General features: G+C 47.2%; 1 protein-coding gene across 1 annotated transcript; it reads right to left on the minus strand.

Annotated features, from left to right (window-relative positions):
- Window positions 1-1,286: 1,286 nt before the first annotated feature.
- wdr32 (WD repeat domain 32) lies at window positions 1,287-18,136 on the minus strand. The gene is made up of 7 exons (XM_056296074.1): window positions 17,089-18,136; window positions 14,651-14,764; window positions 13,994-14,191; window positions 11,715-11,917; window positions 10,645-10,725; window positions 6,279-6,424; window positions 1,287-3,569 (listed from the first exon to the last, which is right to left on the minus strand). The coding sequence occupies exons 1-7, from the start codon at window positions 17,562-17,564 to the stop codon at window positions 3,198-3,200; spliced, it is 1,590 nt and encodes a 529-aa protein (XP_056152049.1). The 5' UTR covers window positions 17,565-18,136; the 3' UTR covers window positions 1,287-3,197.
- Between the last annotated feature and the right edge of the window lie 1,065 nt (window positions 18,137-19,201).

Genomic DNA, 19,201 nt, shown 5'->3' on the forward strand with positions numbered 1-19,201 from the left:
GGTTACTCATACTCATGTAAAAACAGAGTATGTCTCGTTCGCCCCCTAAATTAAAAAAGCAGTGCAACGCTTCAGACGTTCACTCGAAACACGTGTTGTTTGAACACCACAGCAAGACAGAAACTTGACCAAATGTGTATTAAAAGAAAAACAACCGTGGTGGTCTATTCCATTGCCTACCAACATGGGGATCGGTGGTTCGAATCCGCGCGTTACCTCCGGCTTTGTTGGGCGTCCCTACAGACACAAAATGTCTATGACAAGAAACACAATTTACAGTATGTCTACTACTACCTTCAGCTGCTCCTGACTTCACCATACAATACCACACCTCCTCTCTCGGCACCCTGTCGTATGCTTTCTCTACATCCACAAAGACACAATGTAACTCCTTCTGGCCTTCTCTATACTTCTCCGTCAACATTCTCAAAGCAAACATCACATCTGTGGTGCTCTTTCCTGGCATGAAACCATACTGCTGCTCGCTGATCGTCACCTCTCCTCCTCTTAACCTAGCTTCTATTACTCTTTCCCAAATCTTCATGCTGTGGCTGATCAACTGTATACCTCTGTAGTTGCTACAGTTCTGCACATCACCCTTGTTCTTGAAAATCAGTACCAGTATACTTCTTCCCCACTCCTTGGTCATTCTCTCACGTTCCAAGATTGCGTTAATCTAATTTTCAAATACTTGAAATTGTACATTACAATTTACAGTAACGTAATGGACAATATTTTGGGAGTTATGTGGTACTCGCTACTCATCCACATTATTCTGTACCACTCTCAAGGCGTGTGGAATACACTTCCAGGATGGTAAACCAGCGGAACAACACCCATACCCTGGTTACTGCATATGGGATATGACCATCATTTACGTTCGTTTCCATTTTTCCTTGGAGTTTCCATAGGTGGAATTCATTGCCTTCACGACATTTACAATTTAGCACGAGAGTCTAATTAAAATGCTCTCCAAATTGTCAGTTTCATGTGATTGTTTTTGGTTTAAATGTGTTGTATTATCCTGTCCGCTGTCAGGGGATAATATCATCTGGTGGAGGGCCAGAGCCGGACTAAGGCACATCTGTAGAAATTGGAATCGCATTTCAAACGACCTTCAAATGTGGTTTGGACCCAACTTGCAAAAATCGCATTTCATGTGGGTTTTTTTTGCCATCCAGACTTTCTAACATCAATCTGGATACAATCTAGATATGCCAGACACACGGATTTGGGTTGGCTTTCTGAACAAAACTAAAATTAAGTTAAAATTAAGTTTCCTTTATTAATCCCCTTGGGGAAAATCTGCAAATGAACCCATCCTTGCTGTGATCCGTGTAGCTAGGAGCAGTGGGCTGCCGCCTTCATGCTGCGCCTGGGGACCAACTCCGCTTCTTTTCCCATTGCCTTGCTCAGGGGCACAGACAGGAGCATTAACCCTAACATGCATGTCTTTTTGATGGTGGGGGAAACCGGAGCACCCGGAGAAAACCCACCGCAGACACGGGGAAAACATGCAAACACCACACAGATGACGACCTGGGATGACCCCCCAACCCCAACCCCAACCCCAACCGAACCCAGGACCTTCTTGCTGTGAGGCGACAGAGCTAACCACTGGGCCACCGCACCACCCAAGGCATAACTAGATTCATTTCCCTCATTGTTATGTCATGAAATCACGAAATGAGGGGGAGGATGTTTTAATTGGGAACCGACTGAACTGAACGTGAACTGAACTGTCAGAACACATTCTGAGCAGGTCAACTGAGATAAATGGCTGTACAAAGTTTCCTTCCATGTTGCAGAAGCATATATTTTGCGTGACAATATTGTATCGATATACGAACACCAAGTATCGATCTTTTATTACATAAATTGCTAATACGAATTAAACTTTTGTACAGTACTACAATAATAAAATCAACTGCTTTTTAGTCCACTAGATGGCGGTGCTGAGTTTCTTTCTGGTGAGGTCATATATAAAACAGACGGTGACAAAGGTTTCCTATGGGGACATAAATTGCAGTTGAAAAAAGGTAATAAATCGCAATATATGCATCACAATACTCATCATATCGCAACATGTTGAAAATCGCAGTACTATTGTGTTGTGACTTGAGTATCGTGACAATACTGTATCGTGGGGCCTCTAGTGATTCCCACCCCTAGTGAATAGATGTTGATGGAGAGGTCCTTTCGGCAAGGGGTCAGAGTTCAGATTGCATGAAGCAGAGAAGCACTACCTATAGAAAGCCATGAAGCAGTGGAAAACGGCTACATGTTCAGTTCAGGAGGACGCTGAATGAGCCCGTCAATGACAGCGTAGGAGATAGGGGGGTGTACATCCTTTTCCACTTTTGTCTGTTCTTGGTTCTTACCTGTCCTTTGCATTCTTAGCTGGGTTTTTTTTTCTTTTGTCTCCCAGAAAGGAGCTTGTAACTTGGGTGAGCTACTGCTGTAGTTGTGGGTCTAGTTCATTAGTATGCAAAAAGTGGCAGGACACTGACAGACATCAGTTTACTTTTGAGAGATGAGGTTTTGTAACTCTTGATCTCAACAACGATGACCAAGAGATGCGAGATTCAGACTGCCAAAGTCCTTCCCTTGTTTTAAATTGGGCTTTTTAGCCAACCTTCAAAGAGCTGCTGCCCACTTTCTTGGAAACAGTTAGTTTTTCCACTTTTTAATCGGTTCAGGGTCATAAAGGTTACAGTTTTTATGGTTGGTTACAGCCTGACCTGAAGACGACTGCTGCAACCAGTCTGCTTAGGATCATCAGATGGTTTTCACCCCTTTATAACTTTTTTTTCCCATTTAGGTTTCCCACCTCCTGATGGTTCCAACCCACAGCTGAAGTCAGTGTAGCAGACGTGGGCCATTTTGTAGATGCAAATATTCCAATGGTTTATTTTATCATCCGTCAGGTCCAAGATGGGTGTAATTTGACACCAAAAGTAGGTGCCACAGTTTGCCAAAATGACACCAGAAGTATCCAAAAGTAAACTTAGTATACTGTGACTAACAAAGAACATGGCACTAGTTTATCTAATTAGCCGAACACAATAAATCCCTCACTCATCTGCTCTGCCAAGAACAGTAAATCAACCCCCAAAAACATCAAGAACAATCGCAACTAAAGTTCGATTCCAGTCCGGGATAGGGTCCCTCTTTTGACAGCCCCCCTTGTCCTCAAGCTAAAATTTGGGCTGGTAGAGGGCCACACGCCCACTGAGACACCCTGAGGCTAGCTGGCAGTGAGTCGGGGAGAACTTGGTGGTGAGCACCACATCGCTGTGTGAGTAGATGGAGCGCACCTCCTTAAGGCAGCTGGTCTGGACGGGCAGGCAGTCGGCCAGCTCTGCACAGCGCTGGTCGAAAGCCAGGAGGCGCACTCCGTAGCCGTAGGGCGAGCAGATCAAACGGCCATCGGGGCTGAAGCACAGCTCCTTGATGTAGCCCCTCCCAACGTTGGCCTCCTCGATGTAGTGGGTGAGGCGGAGGGAGCAGCGCGGGGAGACGGGGGGCCGTGTGGGGGCACCCTCCTGAAACTCATACACGCACGTCCACTGGAGGGGGAGAAAGCGAGGGGTTAAAACGTAAACTCACTCGTATACCTATACTTTAGAATTTGTTGTTACAATACACTTGTTCCTCTTCTTCAGGGAACGTTCCAATGTAGCTTCAACACAAACACCACCAAAATTACCAGGGACAAAAGGGGCACAAAGGTCAGGGCCTCAGTGTCCTTACAGAATATCATAACCATTACTCACAGAACACTATATTCACCTTCTTGGGCTGTATTTGTCTTAACCTATGTCTGCCTTATTTTTTCTACTACCTTCTATATCTGATTTTCATGATCTCATATTACCCCACTCTTCCGAGCTGTCCCGGTCGCTGCTCCACCCCCTCTGCCGAGCCGGGGAGGGCTGCAGACTACCACATGTCTCCTCTGATACATGTGGAGTCAGTCGCCAACCGCTTCTTTTCACTTGACAGTGAGGAGTTTCGCCAGGGGGATGTGGCACATGGGAGGATCCCGCTATTCCCCCCAGTTTCCCCTCCCCTCTGAACAGGTACCCCGACCGACCAGAGGAGGCGCTAGTGCAGCGACTAGGACACATACCCACATCCGGCTTCCCACCCGCAGACACAGCCAATTGTGTCTGTAGGGATGGATGCCCGACCAAGCCGAAGGTAACACGGGGATTCGAACTGTTGATCCCCATGTTGGTAGGCAACGGAATCGATCGCTATGCTACTGGGACGCCCCTTAGGACTGATTTTTTAAGGGAGACCGGGGTCTCCCTTGTTTGTCTCAACCTCCCAAAAAGCACCAGGAACAGCAGAAGGTTCAGGTAATCTCAGCAAAGTCTCTCTTATTGTACAGCATCAGCTGAGTAGTTGAAATAATTTCAAAGGCCACAGTATTTACAGTGCTGCTTGAAAGTTTGTGAACCCTCCAGACAGCGTCACTGTTTTTGTAAAAAACATTAAAATAAGCTTATTACACATACATCCAAATCCCAATTTGTAAAGCACACCTTCCAAATAATGGACACACACACAAAAAGAGATATATTTTCATTATTTAATTCAACAAAGGTGGTTTTTTTCACAAAAACTGAAAATTTAACATGTGCAAAAGTATGTGAACCCTTGTATTAGTAGCTTGTGGCTCCTCCTTTTGCAGCCATTACTTCAACCAAACGTCTTCTGTAACCACTAACCAGTCTCTCGCATCTGCTTATGGGGATTTTTGCCCACTCCTCCTTGCAGAACTCAGCCAGTTGAGAGAGGTTGGAGGGACATCTGGTATGTACCAACTTCTTCAGGTCTCGCCACAACATTTCAATTGGATTAAGATCCGGACTTTGACTGGGCCTATCCAGAGTACGAATCCTCTTTCTCTGAAGCCATTCCTTTGTAGTTTTGCTGGAATGCTTTGGGTCATTGTCTTGTTGCATAATCCATTTTCGTCCCAGCGTCAACTCCCTGACTGATGGCAGGAGATTCTGGTCAAGAATTTGTTGATATGCCGGAGAATTCATGGTTCCTTGGATAATATGGAGTCGTCCAGGTCCAGAAGCAGAAAAGCAGCCCCAGACCTTCACATTTCCACCACCATGCTTCACTGTTGGGAGGAGGTTCTTTTCCTCATATGCAGTGTTGGCTTTTCTCCAAACATGTTGGTTTTGATTGTGACCAAATAATTCTATTTTGGACTCGTCTGTTCAGAGAATGGACTTCCAGAAGGTCTCTGGTTTGTCCAAGTGCTCTCTGGCAAAGTTGAAATGGGCAGCTTTGTTCTTTTTTGAGAGCAGAGGCTTCCTTCTAGCAACCCTCCCATGAATGTCACGGCTATTCAATTTTCGTCTGATTGTAGACGCATGCACATTTGTCCCAGATGCTACCAGAGAGGTCTGCAACTCTCTAGAGGTGATGTGTGGGTTGGCCTTTACCTGATTTATTATTTTTCTGGTGCTTCTGGGTGATAGTTTTGATGGGCGTCCACTTCTAGGCAGAGTTGCTGTCATGTTGAAGGCCCTCCATTTGTAAATTATTTGTCTTACAGTGGATGGATCGAGCTGGAATCTTTTGGAGATGGTCTTATATCCCTCCCCAGACTGATGGGCTATCACTACCCTCTTCTTCATGTCCTCGGATATCTCCTTTGCTCTCGGCATTGTTGATTTGTATGGGACCACAGTGGTTTGGTTGGTTTCCTCTCTCTTTTAATTCGTGCAGGCCAAACCCTTTCCCAAGGATGTCTCATTTCATTGGTCTGCTTAAATGATTAATTAAGCACCCAAATGTGTTTCACTCGAGTCTGTTACCTGCTTGACTTAACCAATGCAGCTGGGGGTTCACTTACTTTTGCACATACACTAATTCCATGTTTCATGTAGTTTTTGGGCTACTTAAACAAGTCCCACTAAACAAGTACATGCAACTGATAAACATATATCTGACATTTCATACATAAAAACTGGTGATGATAGAATAAGAAAATCATGGTAAAACAACAGAAAAATCTAAACTGCTCAAGGGGTTCACATACTTTCAAGCAGCACTGTACATAGAATTCAACACAGGATACCCTTCCGAGCCTTTGTTCCCATGTCAATTTGAAACTCATATGAGTTGATGGTTGATATAAAAGCTGCTGTTTTATAACTGGACATTAAAAACATAACAATGTTTGAAAATGGCAACCGTGGCAGTCACGGTTTGTGATATTGGGCTATACAAATAAACTGACAGTCACTCACCTCCTGGTCATCCATGTTGCTGGAGCAGCGGATGAGCGTGGCCCAGCCTTTGGGGTGGAGCTGCAGGGAGGTGATGCAGTTGCCCCTGTCCCTCTCTCCGGGGATCTCTGGGGTCAGCACCTCCAGACTGTTTCTTGGAGAAAGACCTGAGAGGAGTCAAAACGGACTGATCATCAGGCTAGAAAGAAGCCATTTCCATCATTCTCGACATTTCCAAACACATTCAGCTCAACATTTCAATGTGAAAACGGTTGGGCATTATGGCGTTATACGCCTTTTTGATATACTTTCCTTACCTAGGTTTATAGAGACTCTTCTTTTTAAAGTGGCAAAATAATGCTTTTTGGGGTTTTTCCCTTTCCTTTAGTGTGTTATATAGCTGAGAGGTGCACGTAAAATGTCTACAGGGTTACAAAGCCCAAAGTCCACACCAAAGGGAGTTATTCTTGCCGACAGAAAACTGCCTAAAACGTCTTGTCGGTAGTCCAGCGTTTTCCTCCGTTACTCATCTCTGTCACTATGTAACACATTTTCATCATCCCTGCCTAGCTGCTCGTTTGGCCCACCCTCAACCAGAATTAGGTACAGCGCAGGTGGGAGGACTCAGTTTGGTTGAGCGGAGGCCAGGAAGAGTGTGGCTAGTGGGTATCGCAATGTCGAGAAGATGGTATTTTCTTCAGTGCGAAGGCAAATTCCCTTTGTATGGACTTCCAAAGAAAGGCAAAATGAAAAAGAAGTGCTTAAAATTCCTTTTTGCCAAGGCGATCGGGTGGCGTAGCGGTCTATGCCATTGCTCTATCACCATGAGGATCCCGGTTTGAATCCCCGTGTTACCTCTGGTTTGGTCGGGCGTCTCTACAGACACAATTGGCCGTGGGGGAGGGGGGACTGGGGGGAGTACCGTGATCCTCCCATGCGCTACGTCCCTCTGGTGAAATTCCTCACTGTCAGGTGAAAAGAAGTGGCTGGCAACTCCACATGTATCGGAGGAGGCATGTGGTAGTCTGTAGCCCTCCCCGGATCGGAAGAGAGGGTGGGGCAGTGACCGGGACGGGTTGGAAAAGTGGGGTAATTGGCCGGATACAATTGGGGAGAAGAAAGGGGAGGAAATCCAAAAAAAGAAAAAGAAAAAATCCTTTTTACAACTATTCCTCAGCAGTACAACGCCAACCTTTTGTTGTGTTCCTGTCATTTTACTGAGGACTGCTTCCTGAACCTGGCTCAGCTCAATGCTGGACTTCCGCTTTGTTTGGCTTTCCTGAAGAAGAAAGCGCCAGACAACACTGGATACAGTTTCTTTTTCTGGCCCACTACAGCCATATGCCAATGCCTTTGTTTGTTCACGTCTCTCTCCCCAACAGAGCCCAGTGTAAAGCTGGATTTTCGGCTTTCGGCTAGGCTAGTGCTAAAAGACGGGGCTGTTCCATCTGTAAAGGGCTGTGTTGAGGAGTCAGAAGAGCGAGCTGTAAGTAAAATTATATCACTGAAATGTCTGTCTTGATCGGACCAAAAGGCCGAATACAGTTTCAGTGCAGACAATTGGCTTATACAATGAAACTGAAGTTATGTAGGTAGCCAACGGTGACTTGCACAAAACAATACAGCTGTGCACCGAGCAGTCAGATATATTACTTTATTTCAACCATATCCGCTCAAAATCCCAGTGTTATTTTCACAACGGCCGAGGATAAACGTCCCCATCCCCCAAACACCATTTTTTTTTTCAAATAATAAGCGATCAACGATAATCTTTATGATACCGAAAGCAGCTACGCTCACGCAAAGATATTCCAAAACAAAGGCTTGTCAAACTACGGTCTTCTCGGTACACATTCTCACAAAACGGTCTACTTGAGTAGTATTATAGGCTTTTAATGTACTCCAGCATACAGATAACTGATGATGCAGGGAGATACTATACAGTCGTGTGGGGAGAGCAAAATAACATTTTACTCGCTACGCAGCCTTTATTTCCTGACAGCAGACGTTGTCCACTTCAGTCGGCATTTTAGCGAATTTCTCACACGTACACCGATAACAAGGGCATATATAGAACATTTTTTACATAAGGCTTGTGACTGAAAGAGTAAAGCCACTGTTAGCCTATGTCGCACAATAAGCAGGTACTGAGCGTAGTATTTAGACGTGCTGCTGTAATCTTCGTTGCTGTGGATGTTCGTGCCATCTACTCACATATTCTGGATCGTATTCAGGCTCAAACATGTACGGATGGGTTTGAGAAGTTGCCATTGCCAATCAAGAATGAGAAATTACGGGCGTCCGGGTAGCATGGCGGACTGTTCCGTTGCCTACCAACATGGGGATCGCCGGTTCGAATCCCTGTGTTACCTCCGGCTTGGTCGGGCGTCCCTACAGACACAATTGGCCGTGTCTGTGGGTGGGAAGCCGGATGTGGGTATGTGTCCTGGTTGCTGCACTAGTGCCTCTTCTGGTCGGTCGGGGCGCCTGTTCGGGCCGGGGGGGGGGGGTAGTGTGATCCTCCCACACGCTATGTCACCCTGGCGAAATTCCTCACCATCAGGTGAAAAGAAGCGGCTGACGACTCCACATGTATCGGTGGAGGCACGTGGTCGTCTGCAGCCCTCCCCGGATCAGCAGAGGGTGTGGAGCAGCGACCGGGACGGCTCGGAGAGTGGGGTAATTAATTGGGGAGAAAAAAAAAGGGGGGGGGGAATTATGTTACTAGGTAGATTTATAGGTTGCTTACGGAACCGGCTTGTCGTGATTTCGATACAACAAGCACTGGGTGCTGCCCCGGGGCAGGCTTCCGGAAGTTGGCCGATCAGAAGAAAGTGGGCTTTCAGGCAGGGGAGCCTAAAGAGAAAATAGGCCTAACAGACTGTTTCAGACAGAGAATGAACTGTGGGGCGGGAAAAGGGCCAGTATAAGATGGGGATTTTTTTTAAAACGCTGAATCATGCAAAGCTACTCTAGTGGAGCACCAGAATAAAAACAGAGAACGGGAATGAGCATGATATGGCCACTTTAAGTATTTTTTACCCCATAGAAATGAAATGGTGGCGATTGACTGGTGATGTCTGGTTGTAAAACTGCTAACACCTTGACAAGATTAACTGCTAAAAATTCCAATTTTATTCAAGCAGTATGTCCGCTTTCAAACAGCCAATGCAAATTTCACACGGAAACATACTTTTCAACTCATCAATATGATTTCATTTGATGACTCACTCAGCAAACTGACTGACGTTTTAATTATTTAATTAAGTTTCCTTTATGAGTTGAGGATGGGGATGGGTTGGGGACGAGTTGTTGCCTCAAGTATCACGGGGTCTTGTTCACGAGTGAGGGTAGGATGGAGCGGGAGATTGACAGGCAGATTGGTTCAGCATCAGCAGTAATACGGACGTTGTACCGGACCATTGTGGTGAAGAAGGAGCTGAGCCGGAAGGCAAAGCTCTCAATTTACCAGTCAATCTTTGTTCCGACCCTCACCCATGGCCATGAGCTTTGGGTAGTGACCGAAAGGGTGAGATCGTGGATACAAGCGGCTGAAATGAGTTTCCTCCGTAGGGTGTCTGGGCTCAGCCTTAGAGATAGGTACGAGGAGCTCGGACATCCGGAGGCAGCTTGGAGTAGAGCCGCTGCTCCTTCGCGTCGAAAGGAGCCAGTTGAGGCGGTTCGGGCATCTGGTTAGGATACCTCCTGGGCGCCTTACTTTGGAGGTTTACTGGGCACGGCTAACTGGGAGGAGACCCCGGGGTAGACCCAGAACTCGCTGGAGGGACTACATGTCCAATCTGGCCCAGGAACGCCTTGGGATCCCCCGGGAGGAGCTAGAGGGCGTTGCCGGGGAGAGGGACGTCTGGAATGCCCTACTTAGCTTGCTGCCACCGCGACCAGACCCTGGAGAAGCGGCTGAAGATGAATTATGAATGAAAGTTTCCTTTATTAATTCCCTTGGAGAAATTCAGTTACTGCAAATTAACCCATCCTAGCTAGGAGCAGTGGGCTGCCGCCTTCATGCTGTGCCCAGGGACCAACTCCAGTTCTTTCCCCATTGCCTTGCTCAGGGGCACAGACAGGAGTACTAACCCTAACATGCATGTTTCTTTTGATGGTGGGGGGAAACTGGAGCACCTGGAGAAAACCCACCGCAGACACGGGGAGAACATGCAAACTCCACACACAGCCCCCAAAGTTGGACAACCCCGGGGTTCGAACCCAGGACCTTCTTGCTGTGAGGCGACAGCGCTAACCACTGGGCCAACCGTGCCGCCCAAGTGGACAGTAATGTTCTCTGACACATAATGTAAAATGTATGTGTCAGAACTTTGTGTCCATTCTCATTAAAACATAACTGTGAAATCCCAGAAGTTTTTCTTACCTTCTCTGTGAGGGTGGATTTTGCTGGAGTCGTTTCCCTGACGAGGAGTGCCAGTGGACCTGGACGCTGATGTGCCCCCATCTAGAGGAAGAACAAAGAGGGCAGATTTCATCCTTAAATTTGTGGGAGTTTCAGGCTTTGCTTTGTCCGGACAGTAGAGAGAGACAGGAAGCAAAGGGTGAAGAGGGGCAGAGGGGAACATGACGTTACTTGCAGCAAAGGTCCTGAACTGAAAGTCAAACTCCAGTTAGCTACTATCAGGTTGGAGCCCACAAGGCACGCACTCACCCAGTCAAGCCACCAGAACAACCCAAGATAAAAGACTGATCTGGAGACTAAAACACATTCAAAATTACTGCGGCAAAAAAAAATGAATTGTATTCATATGTGTTTATTTAGAGGAATGAGTCGTGAACAAAAACTGTTCACCATGCACCTCCTGGCTGAGAATACCTGTTTCATAACAAAACTGGTAAGACACTGAATTTTCTGAGTCCAGAATGGCTTGGCTAGACAACAGCAAAACACCCCTTGGTCAATGATTTAAATCACTATTCAGAATAAACGATCAAGGGGCATCCAGTTGGCGTGGCGGTCTATTCTGTTGCCTACCAACACGGGAATCGCCGGTTTGAATTCCCGTGTTACGTCCGGCTTGGTTGGGCATCCCTCAAGACACAATTGGCCGTGTCTGCAGCTGGGAAGCCAAATGTGGGTATGTGCCCTGGTCCTCTGGTTGGCCTGGGCGCCTGTTCGGGGGGGACAGTGTGTTCCTCCCACCCGCTACGTCCCCCTGGCGAAACTCCTCACTGTCAGGTGAAAAGAAGCGGCTGGTGACTACACATGTATCGGAGGAGGCATGTGGTAGTCTGCAGCCCTCCCCGGATCAGCAGAGGGGGTAGAGCAGCGACCGGGATGACTCAGAAGAGTGGGGTAACTGTCCGGACACAATTGGGGGGGTGGAAAAAAATCCAAAAAAATAATAAAAAATGATCAAGACTAAAAGGTGCGTGAACAACCCAAAGGAAAAAAAGGGAAAATACAAACCGACGGGAAGTTTCTGATCTCACCTGAGCTGAGGGGAGTGCGTCGTGCTCGCAGCATGCGGTAGCTTCCCACCTCCAGGGACTGCGTGAGGTCCAAGTCATGGAGGATGAGCAGATAACCCGAAGAGGTGGAGATGAGCATCTTGGAGCAGTCCGACGTCAGGCGCATCCTCATAAGGTAGCGCGTGTGGAAGAACTTTTTGTGAGGGCAGCCGTCTTCTGTGAACCTGCAGAGGAATGAGGATTAAAGAAGGTTCTTCAGAATCGGTTTCATCTCCCCAAAGCAATTCCCACATACCCACAATGTGGCAAGTTGCTCACTGCAATGCTTAGAGTTGAGACAAAATTGAAATAAAAAAAAGAAAAAAGTTCTCAAGTTAAAAAAAAAGGATGAAACAACGTAAAATGTGAGTAAATATAAGAAGCAACAGATAATATAAAAAGCCTGTCTCATTGCTTTAGTTGTAATACATGAAATGGACTGGGGAAATAAACATGTATATGGAGTCACACGAGGAACCAGAGCACTCATAAGCATGTAAATCAACTGTAAATTGAATTTAAATTTCACCACTTATTAAAACAAACAACAATTCAGTGTTGCCTGGCCTGGAGGGCAGAAGAAGTCCCATTGTTTCCCTCTGAGCAGGGCATTGAATCTATGATGATTTGTGGTTGGGTGGCAGCCACTCTCAAAGGAAATAATTGTTGACGTAACAGGTCAGTAATGATACTGAAGCTGAAAAGAAGTTGGATGTTTCAGCAAGGCAGTGACCCGAAACCCACATCAAAGCAAACTATGAATGACTGACAGCAACAAAATACGAAGGTTTCGAATGTTTGTCTTGCTGCATGATCAATAATCCAGCTAAGTAAATCAAAGAAGGTTGAATCAGTTCTTTTGAATACAATGTTTACAGACAGATACTTTGCATCACTCATCTAAGTGACCTCTTCAGTCTAAACTTACTGCAGGTATCCCCACCCTTATAAACAATACAGTGGCATAGGGGCATTTGGGTGGTGTGGTGGCATATTCCGTTGCCTAGTACCGACATGGGGATCTCCGGTTCGAACCCCCATATTACCTCCGGCTTGGTTGGGCGTCCCTACAGACACAATTGGCCGTGTCTGCAGGTGGGAAGCCGGACGTGGGTATGTGTCCTGGTCGCTGCACTAGCGCCTCCTCTGGTTGGTCGGGGTGCCTGTTCAGGAGGGAGGGGGAACTGGGGGGAATAGCGTGATCCTCCCACGTGCTGTGTTCCCCCGTTGAAACTCCTCACTGTCAGGTGAAAAGAAGCGACTCCACATGTATCAGAGGAGGCATGTGGTAGTCTGCAGCCCTCCCCAGATCAGCAGAGGGGGTGGAGCAGCGACTGGGACGGCTCGGGAAGAGTGGGGTAGTTGGCCAAGTACAATTTTCAATGTTAAGATGTTAACACCACTGGCTGCTCTCAAAAATGCATGCTAAAAGACAGCAGGACATTTCTGAGATTGAGGAGTTCTGCACAGCGAAAAGGGAAACCCCCTGAAGAATAGAAAGACTCTTAACTGGCTATAGGAGATTTCTGGAAGCTGACTCATGACACAGTTGTTATTACCAATTACTCATTCACAGGATGCCCCAACTTTTGCACTTGCCACTAATTTCTCTTTCATTCTTTTAAATGTCAGAAAGCAAACGGTTGCTAATTGTGGATTAAAATGTGCAAGGATGACACATATAAGATTGTGCCCTACAGAGGTTTTCAACAAAACATGCAATTGATCAGAGGTGCTACATAAGTCATATCTGTAAATGTCCATCCATCAGTTATCCAAATCGCTTATCCTGCTCTCAGGGTCACTGCAGCCTATCCCAGCAGTATTGGGCGGCGGGCGGGGAGACAAGCTGAACAGGCCGCCAGGCCAACACAGGGCCGAGAGAGAGAGACAGACATAAGACAGACAGACAGACAGACAGACAGACAGACAGACAGACAGACAGACACACACACACACACCTAGGGACAATTTAGTACGGCCGATTCACCTGACCTACATGTTTTTAGACTGCGGGAGGAAATCCACGCAGACACAGGGAGAGCATGCAAACTCCACACAGAAGACGACCCGGGATGACCCCACAAGGATGGACTACCCCGGGGGCTCGAACCCAGGACCTTCTTGCTGTGAGGCGACTGCGCTAACCACTGCAACACAACACCGTGCCACCAATACCTGTAAATGTAAACCGCGGAAATATATCCAAGCCAGCACACTCACTCACACTCCAAGTCCTCGATATGCAAGCATACACACACCTATTAGTGTCCCAGGTGATGACGTTGCCGTCGAAGCCAGACGTGACGAGGAGACGCGTGGTCGTGTCATACTCAATGTTCTTCACCCAGCTGGCGTGGCCGTGCAACGAGCAAACCTTTGAGTTCAGTTTGCGGAGGTCCCATAATGCAATCGTAGTGTCATCGGAACAGGTGGCAAAAAGGCGATTGTCCAAAAATCTGTGAGGGGCAAATAAAAAGAACCATTTGAAGGGCTGAAAAGCAGAAATCCTGTCATTTACATAGAAGAGGGGCGCCTCTTCACCAGTGATACTCTACTGTGTGCCATGGAGGGCCATGTGTTTTTTTTTTGGGGTTTTCTCTCCAACAGGCAGGGAGACCTCTCTATCGCACTAGGCTAAAGTTTGAGTTGGAGACTAAACAGCCCACACCTAATTCAGCTAACATACATGTTTTTGTACTGCCAGAGGAAGCCAAAGCAAACATGCTGAGGACAGAAGGGCGAAGATTTAACCCGTAACTCTTGCCATGAGGCAACAATGCTGACAATTAAGGCATAGTGTAGTTCCAAAGGCCCCCCAAAAAAGTCCCTGAAATCCTGAATGAGAAAAGGAGCAATACTGTAAAGAGGAAGGCTGAGTGGTAAATGTGCCCCTGAAAAATGGGGGAAAAAAATACCTTATGTTGTTGACACAGTCTTCATGGGCCTCCACCAGGGTTTTTATGTGCTTGGATGAGATGGGGTCAAACAAGAGCACCTCGGTCTGCTCGCAGGCCACGGTCAACACAGACCTGATTGGAAAAGACAAGCATGAAGAAAACATTCTCTACAGCACGATATTTATCATGTCATAACTCCTTATTTCACATGTAAGATATATTAGATATGTAGATACTCTCACATATAGCATTAGATACTCTTAGTTTTCCTCTACTTTAAAGTTTTGTGCTAATCTACTACTACCACTACTTTCGGCTGCTCCCGTTAGGGGGCGCCACAGCAGATCATCCGTTTCCATCTCTTCCTGTCCTCTGCATCTTCCTCTGTCACACCAGCCCCCTGCATGTCCTCCCTCACCACATCCATAAACCTCCTCTTTGGCCTTCCTCTTTTGCTCTTGCCTGGCAGCTCCATATTCAGCATCCTTCTCCTAATATACCCCATCTTTGTCTTGTTTGACCACACCACATTCTTCCAGTAATCTTCAGGCTTCTCAAAATGTTGTGTAGCAAACTCCAAACGAGCTTCAGCATGTCTTTTCTTCAGTAATGGGTGGTCGTGCATGGAGACCGTGGAGTGCAGTGCTTATTGTTTTCTCTGTGACAATTGCATACCCATTATGAGACGGTTCTCGCATGACAGTGCCTATCCCTTGCCTATCCCAGCAGTCATTGTGCAGCAGGCGGGGAGACACCCTGAACAGGCCGCCAGTCCATCAAAGGGCTGACACACACACACACACACACACACACACACACATACACACACATACATTCATTCATACCCAGGGACAATTTTAGTATGGCCGATTAACCTGACCTACATGTCTTTGGACTGCGGAAGGAAACTGGAGCACCTGGAGGAAACCCACGCAGACACGGGGAGAACATGCAAACTCCACATACAGGACGACCTGGGATGACCCCCAAGGTTGGGCAACCCTGGGGCTCAAACCCAGGAGCTTCCTGCTGTGAGGCGACCGCGCTAACCACTGTGCCACCGTGCCGCCTCCTGTACTTGATTTCCCATTATCTATGACTTCTCAGTTGCTAAGTTGTTGAGCACTACCACCTACAGTAAGTATAGACTGATCATTCATGCAAGCTGAACCAGGAGGTAGCACAGCAATGTAACTGACAACTGATAATAACAATAACATTTAGGACATTTTGTTTTCACTTCCAAATGCATGGTTTCGATAATTAAGTTGAATCAGACTGCTTGTGTTCAGTTGTCTCATTAGACAGCATTGCAAAGCGGTGGTCCTGTATATCCAAGATCTCCACAATGAAGCCAGTGAGTAAAGTTACATCATAACTGATATGCATGATAGCAAAAACTACAGAAATATGACCTGGGTTATGTAAAACCAGAATTATTCTTTCACCTTTTGTAACACAAAGCTTAGAATAGATACATTTCGTTGGTGCCTTTTAAAAATCGTCATGTCAAATGCAAGCGTCTACTACAACAACTACTACTACTAGATCATCCGTTTCCATCTCTTCCTGTCCTCTGCATCTTCCTCTGTCACTCCAGCCACCTGCATGTCCTCCCTCACCACATCCGTAAACCTCCTCTTTGGCCTTCCTCTTCTCCTCTTCCCTGGCAGCTCCATATTCAGCATCCTTCTCCCAATATACCCAGCATCTCTCCTCCACACATGTCCAAACCATCTCAATCTGGTCTCTCTTGCTTTGCCTCCAAACCGCCCAACTTGAGCTGTCCCTCTAATATACTCATTCATAATCCTGTCCTTCTTCGTCACTCCCAATGAAAATCTTAGCATCTTTACCTCTGCCACCTCCAGCTCCACCTCCTGTCTTTTCATCAGTGCCACTGTCTCCACACCATACAACATAGCTGGTCTCACAACCATCTAACTCTTGCTGTCACAAATCACTCCTGACACTCTTCTCCACCCACCCCACCCTGCCTGCACTCTCTTCTTCTGCACCCCCTGTTACTTTGAATGTCAAATGCAAGTGTGATATTTGGGAAAATCGCAGTTATGTAATGAATCGGTAAACATTAAACGAACTTGCACTTAAAGAGCACGTTTCCAGTGGACCGACCACTCAACGCGTGGTTCACATTCACCTATGCGACACACACCGATGGTGGAGGCTGCCATGCAAGGCGCCAACCTGCTCATCGGGAACAGTTAGGGTTTCGGTGTCTTGCTCAAGGACACTTCGGCACGCTCTCTGGAGGAGCCGGGGGATCGAACCAGGAACCTTACGATTACTATACGACCCGCCCCCCCCCCGGAGCCACGCCGCCCCACACCGGCACTAAAACATCGTTGTAATATCCCTTTTTGAGGTACCCGTCGCTCCCAGGACCCCGCTAGCCAGTAAGAACTACAGCTGTGAATGCGCGGGCGCTTCCTTACCCATCCGGAGAGTACTCCAGATTAAACACGGCCCCGTGGGTCTGAGTGCTCAAGTTCACCGAGTCCGCGGCCGGATTCATTGAGCTGTACAAGTTCGTCATCGTCCGATAGTTATCCCTGGCTGGGTCCACGAAGAGACCTCTTCTAATAGTCCTGCTTTGCAACCACAGAAACAGGCTGTTACCGGCGTTGCTGACCGGACTAGCGCCGGCACCCTTCCCCGTCTTCGACCCGGTGACAGGCGGAGCCTGCGAGTCGGTCGCCGGCGACCTCGCACTGCGGTCGCGACCGTCCTCGCCGCTACACGCCGGGGCCAGAGAAATCCCCCGAGGGCCGTCCTCCTCCTCCTCCTCCACCTCCTCCACATCGTCCGAATCGTCGATGTCGGGGTCCTCCTCCTTGTCGGACACGCTGCTGTTGGGCCTGTCCTGCGACTCGTCGGCGTCCTCCGCGTCGCTCTGGCGCTCCGAGCTCATGGTAACTCAGCCGGGGGGACCCGTTTCGCTCCACTTCTGGGGCGCAGGGGGTCCGAGAGTCAAACCGTAAAGTAAAAAAAAAGAAAAAAAAGAGAAGTACCGTTGTTTTATCCAGCGGGCGTGTGACGAATTGTCAGAATTTTACCATTTCGTTTAAGCACACGCTTTTATGCGTGTGCTAAACGAAGAGTTAACAGGATACCAGTAAGACTCTAGTCAGGAGGCGACAACGCACGTAAGCGCCACAAAACTAGGCTCAAGTCCGAACCGTTGTAGCCGTTTACGGATTTAACGGCACACGGGGGTGGCTTTCCAACAGAGTGGGCAACATTAGCCAAATTAAACGGAACTGTTCGACCTGCCAGCGTCCCATCATAAACAAACGCTGAATAACATTAAGTGACGAGTTTCCGTTTCCTTCCTACGTCACACGCGCTCGTCGCGGCTGGTTGAGTTGACTGCTGCCACCTGCTGGACAGTCAGGAGGCGACAACGCAAGTAAGCGCCAAAAAACTAGGCTCAAGTCCGAATTGTTGTAGCCGTTTACGGATTTAACGGCACACGGGGGTCGTTTTCCAACAGAGTGGGCAACATTAGCCAAATTAAACGGAACTGTTCGACCTGCCAGCGCCCCATCATAAACAAAGGCTGACTAACATTAAGTGACGAGTTTCCGTTTCCTTCCTACGTCACACGCGCTCGTCGCGGCTCGTTGAATTGACTGCCGCCACCTGCTGGACAGTCAGGAGGCGACAACGCAAGTAAGCGCCAAAAAAAAACTAGTCGAGTTTCTTTGTATAGCCCACATTCACAAGGTTCAAGTCTGCATATTTTAGAAACAGCACCAGACTCCCGATCCGCGGCACTTCGTAAAGGATAAAGGTGAGGGGATTTTCCATGAGGCCAGACCAAGTCTCTGCCAACCAGCACCGGGCACCAGGGACCAGCCCTTGGACTCCCATTAACTCTGATCCAGAGTTGCAGCGTGCTTTGCTTCAGAACTAAGACACAGCTTGTTGGGCTTATACATACAGTATAAGCCTTATACATACAGTATAAGGCTTATACATACAGTATAAGCCTTATACATACAGTATAAATACAGTATAAGGCTTATACATACAGTATAAGGCTTATACATACAGTATAAGGCTTATACATACAGTATAAGCCTTATACATACAGTATAAGGCTTATACATACAGTATAAGCCTTATACATACAGTATAAATACAGTATAAGGCGTATACATACAGTATAAGCCTTATACATACAGTATAAACACACAGACATACATGTACATGTCTAGACACACAGATCTATTTTATTGTATATACTAGAAGAACCCCGCTACAATGTAGCGGTTTGGTTCTCCACCCGTCTAAATCTCCCTCCTCTTCATCCTGTCAGCTAACCGCCTTCCCTCCGCCCCTAAACCCCCCCCCCCACTCCAACCCCCTCCCCCCAAATGCTCAGAATCACCTGAAATGCCGAGAAAAGTGGGTTTTAGCCATTTTTAGAAAATGCATAATTATGCATAATTATTATAATTATATTTGAATTTTCTGCTATTTTTCTGGTCCTCTCTGGAACAATACCTACCACCTCCAAAAAAAATTAGGATCATAAGTGCATTT

Source organism: Lampris incognitus, chromosome 16, assembly GCF_029633865.1.
Source record: "Lampris incognitus isolate fLamInc1 chromosome 16, fLamInc1.hap2, whole genome shotgun sequence".
Lineage (NCBI taxonomy): Eukaryota > Metazoa > Chordata > Actinopteri > Lampriformes > Lampridae > Lampris > Lampris incognitus.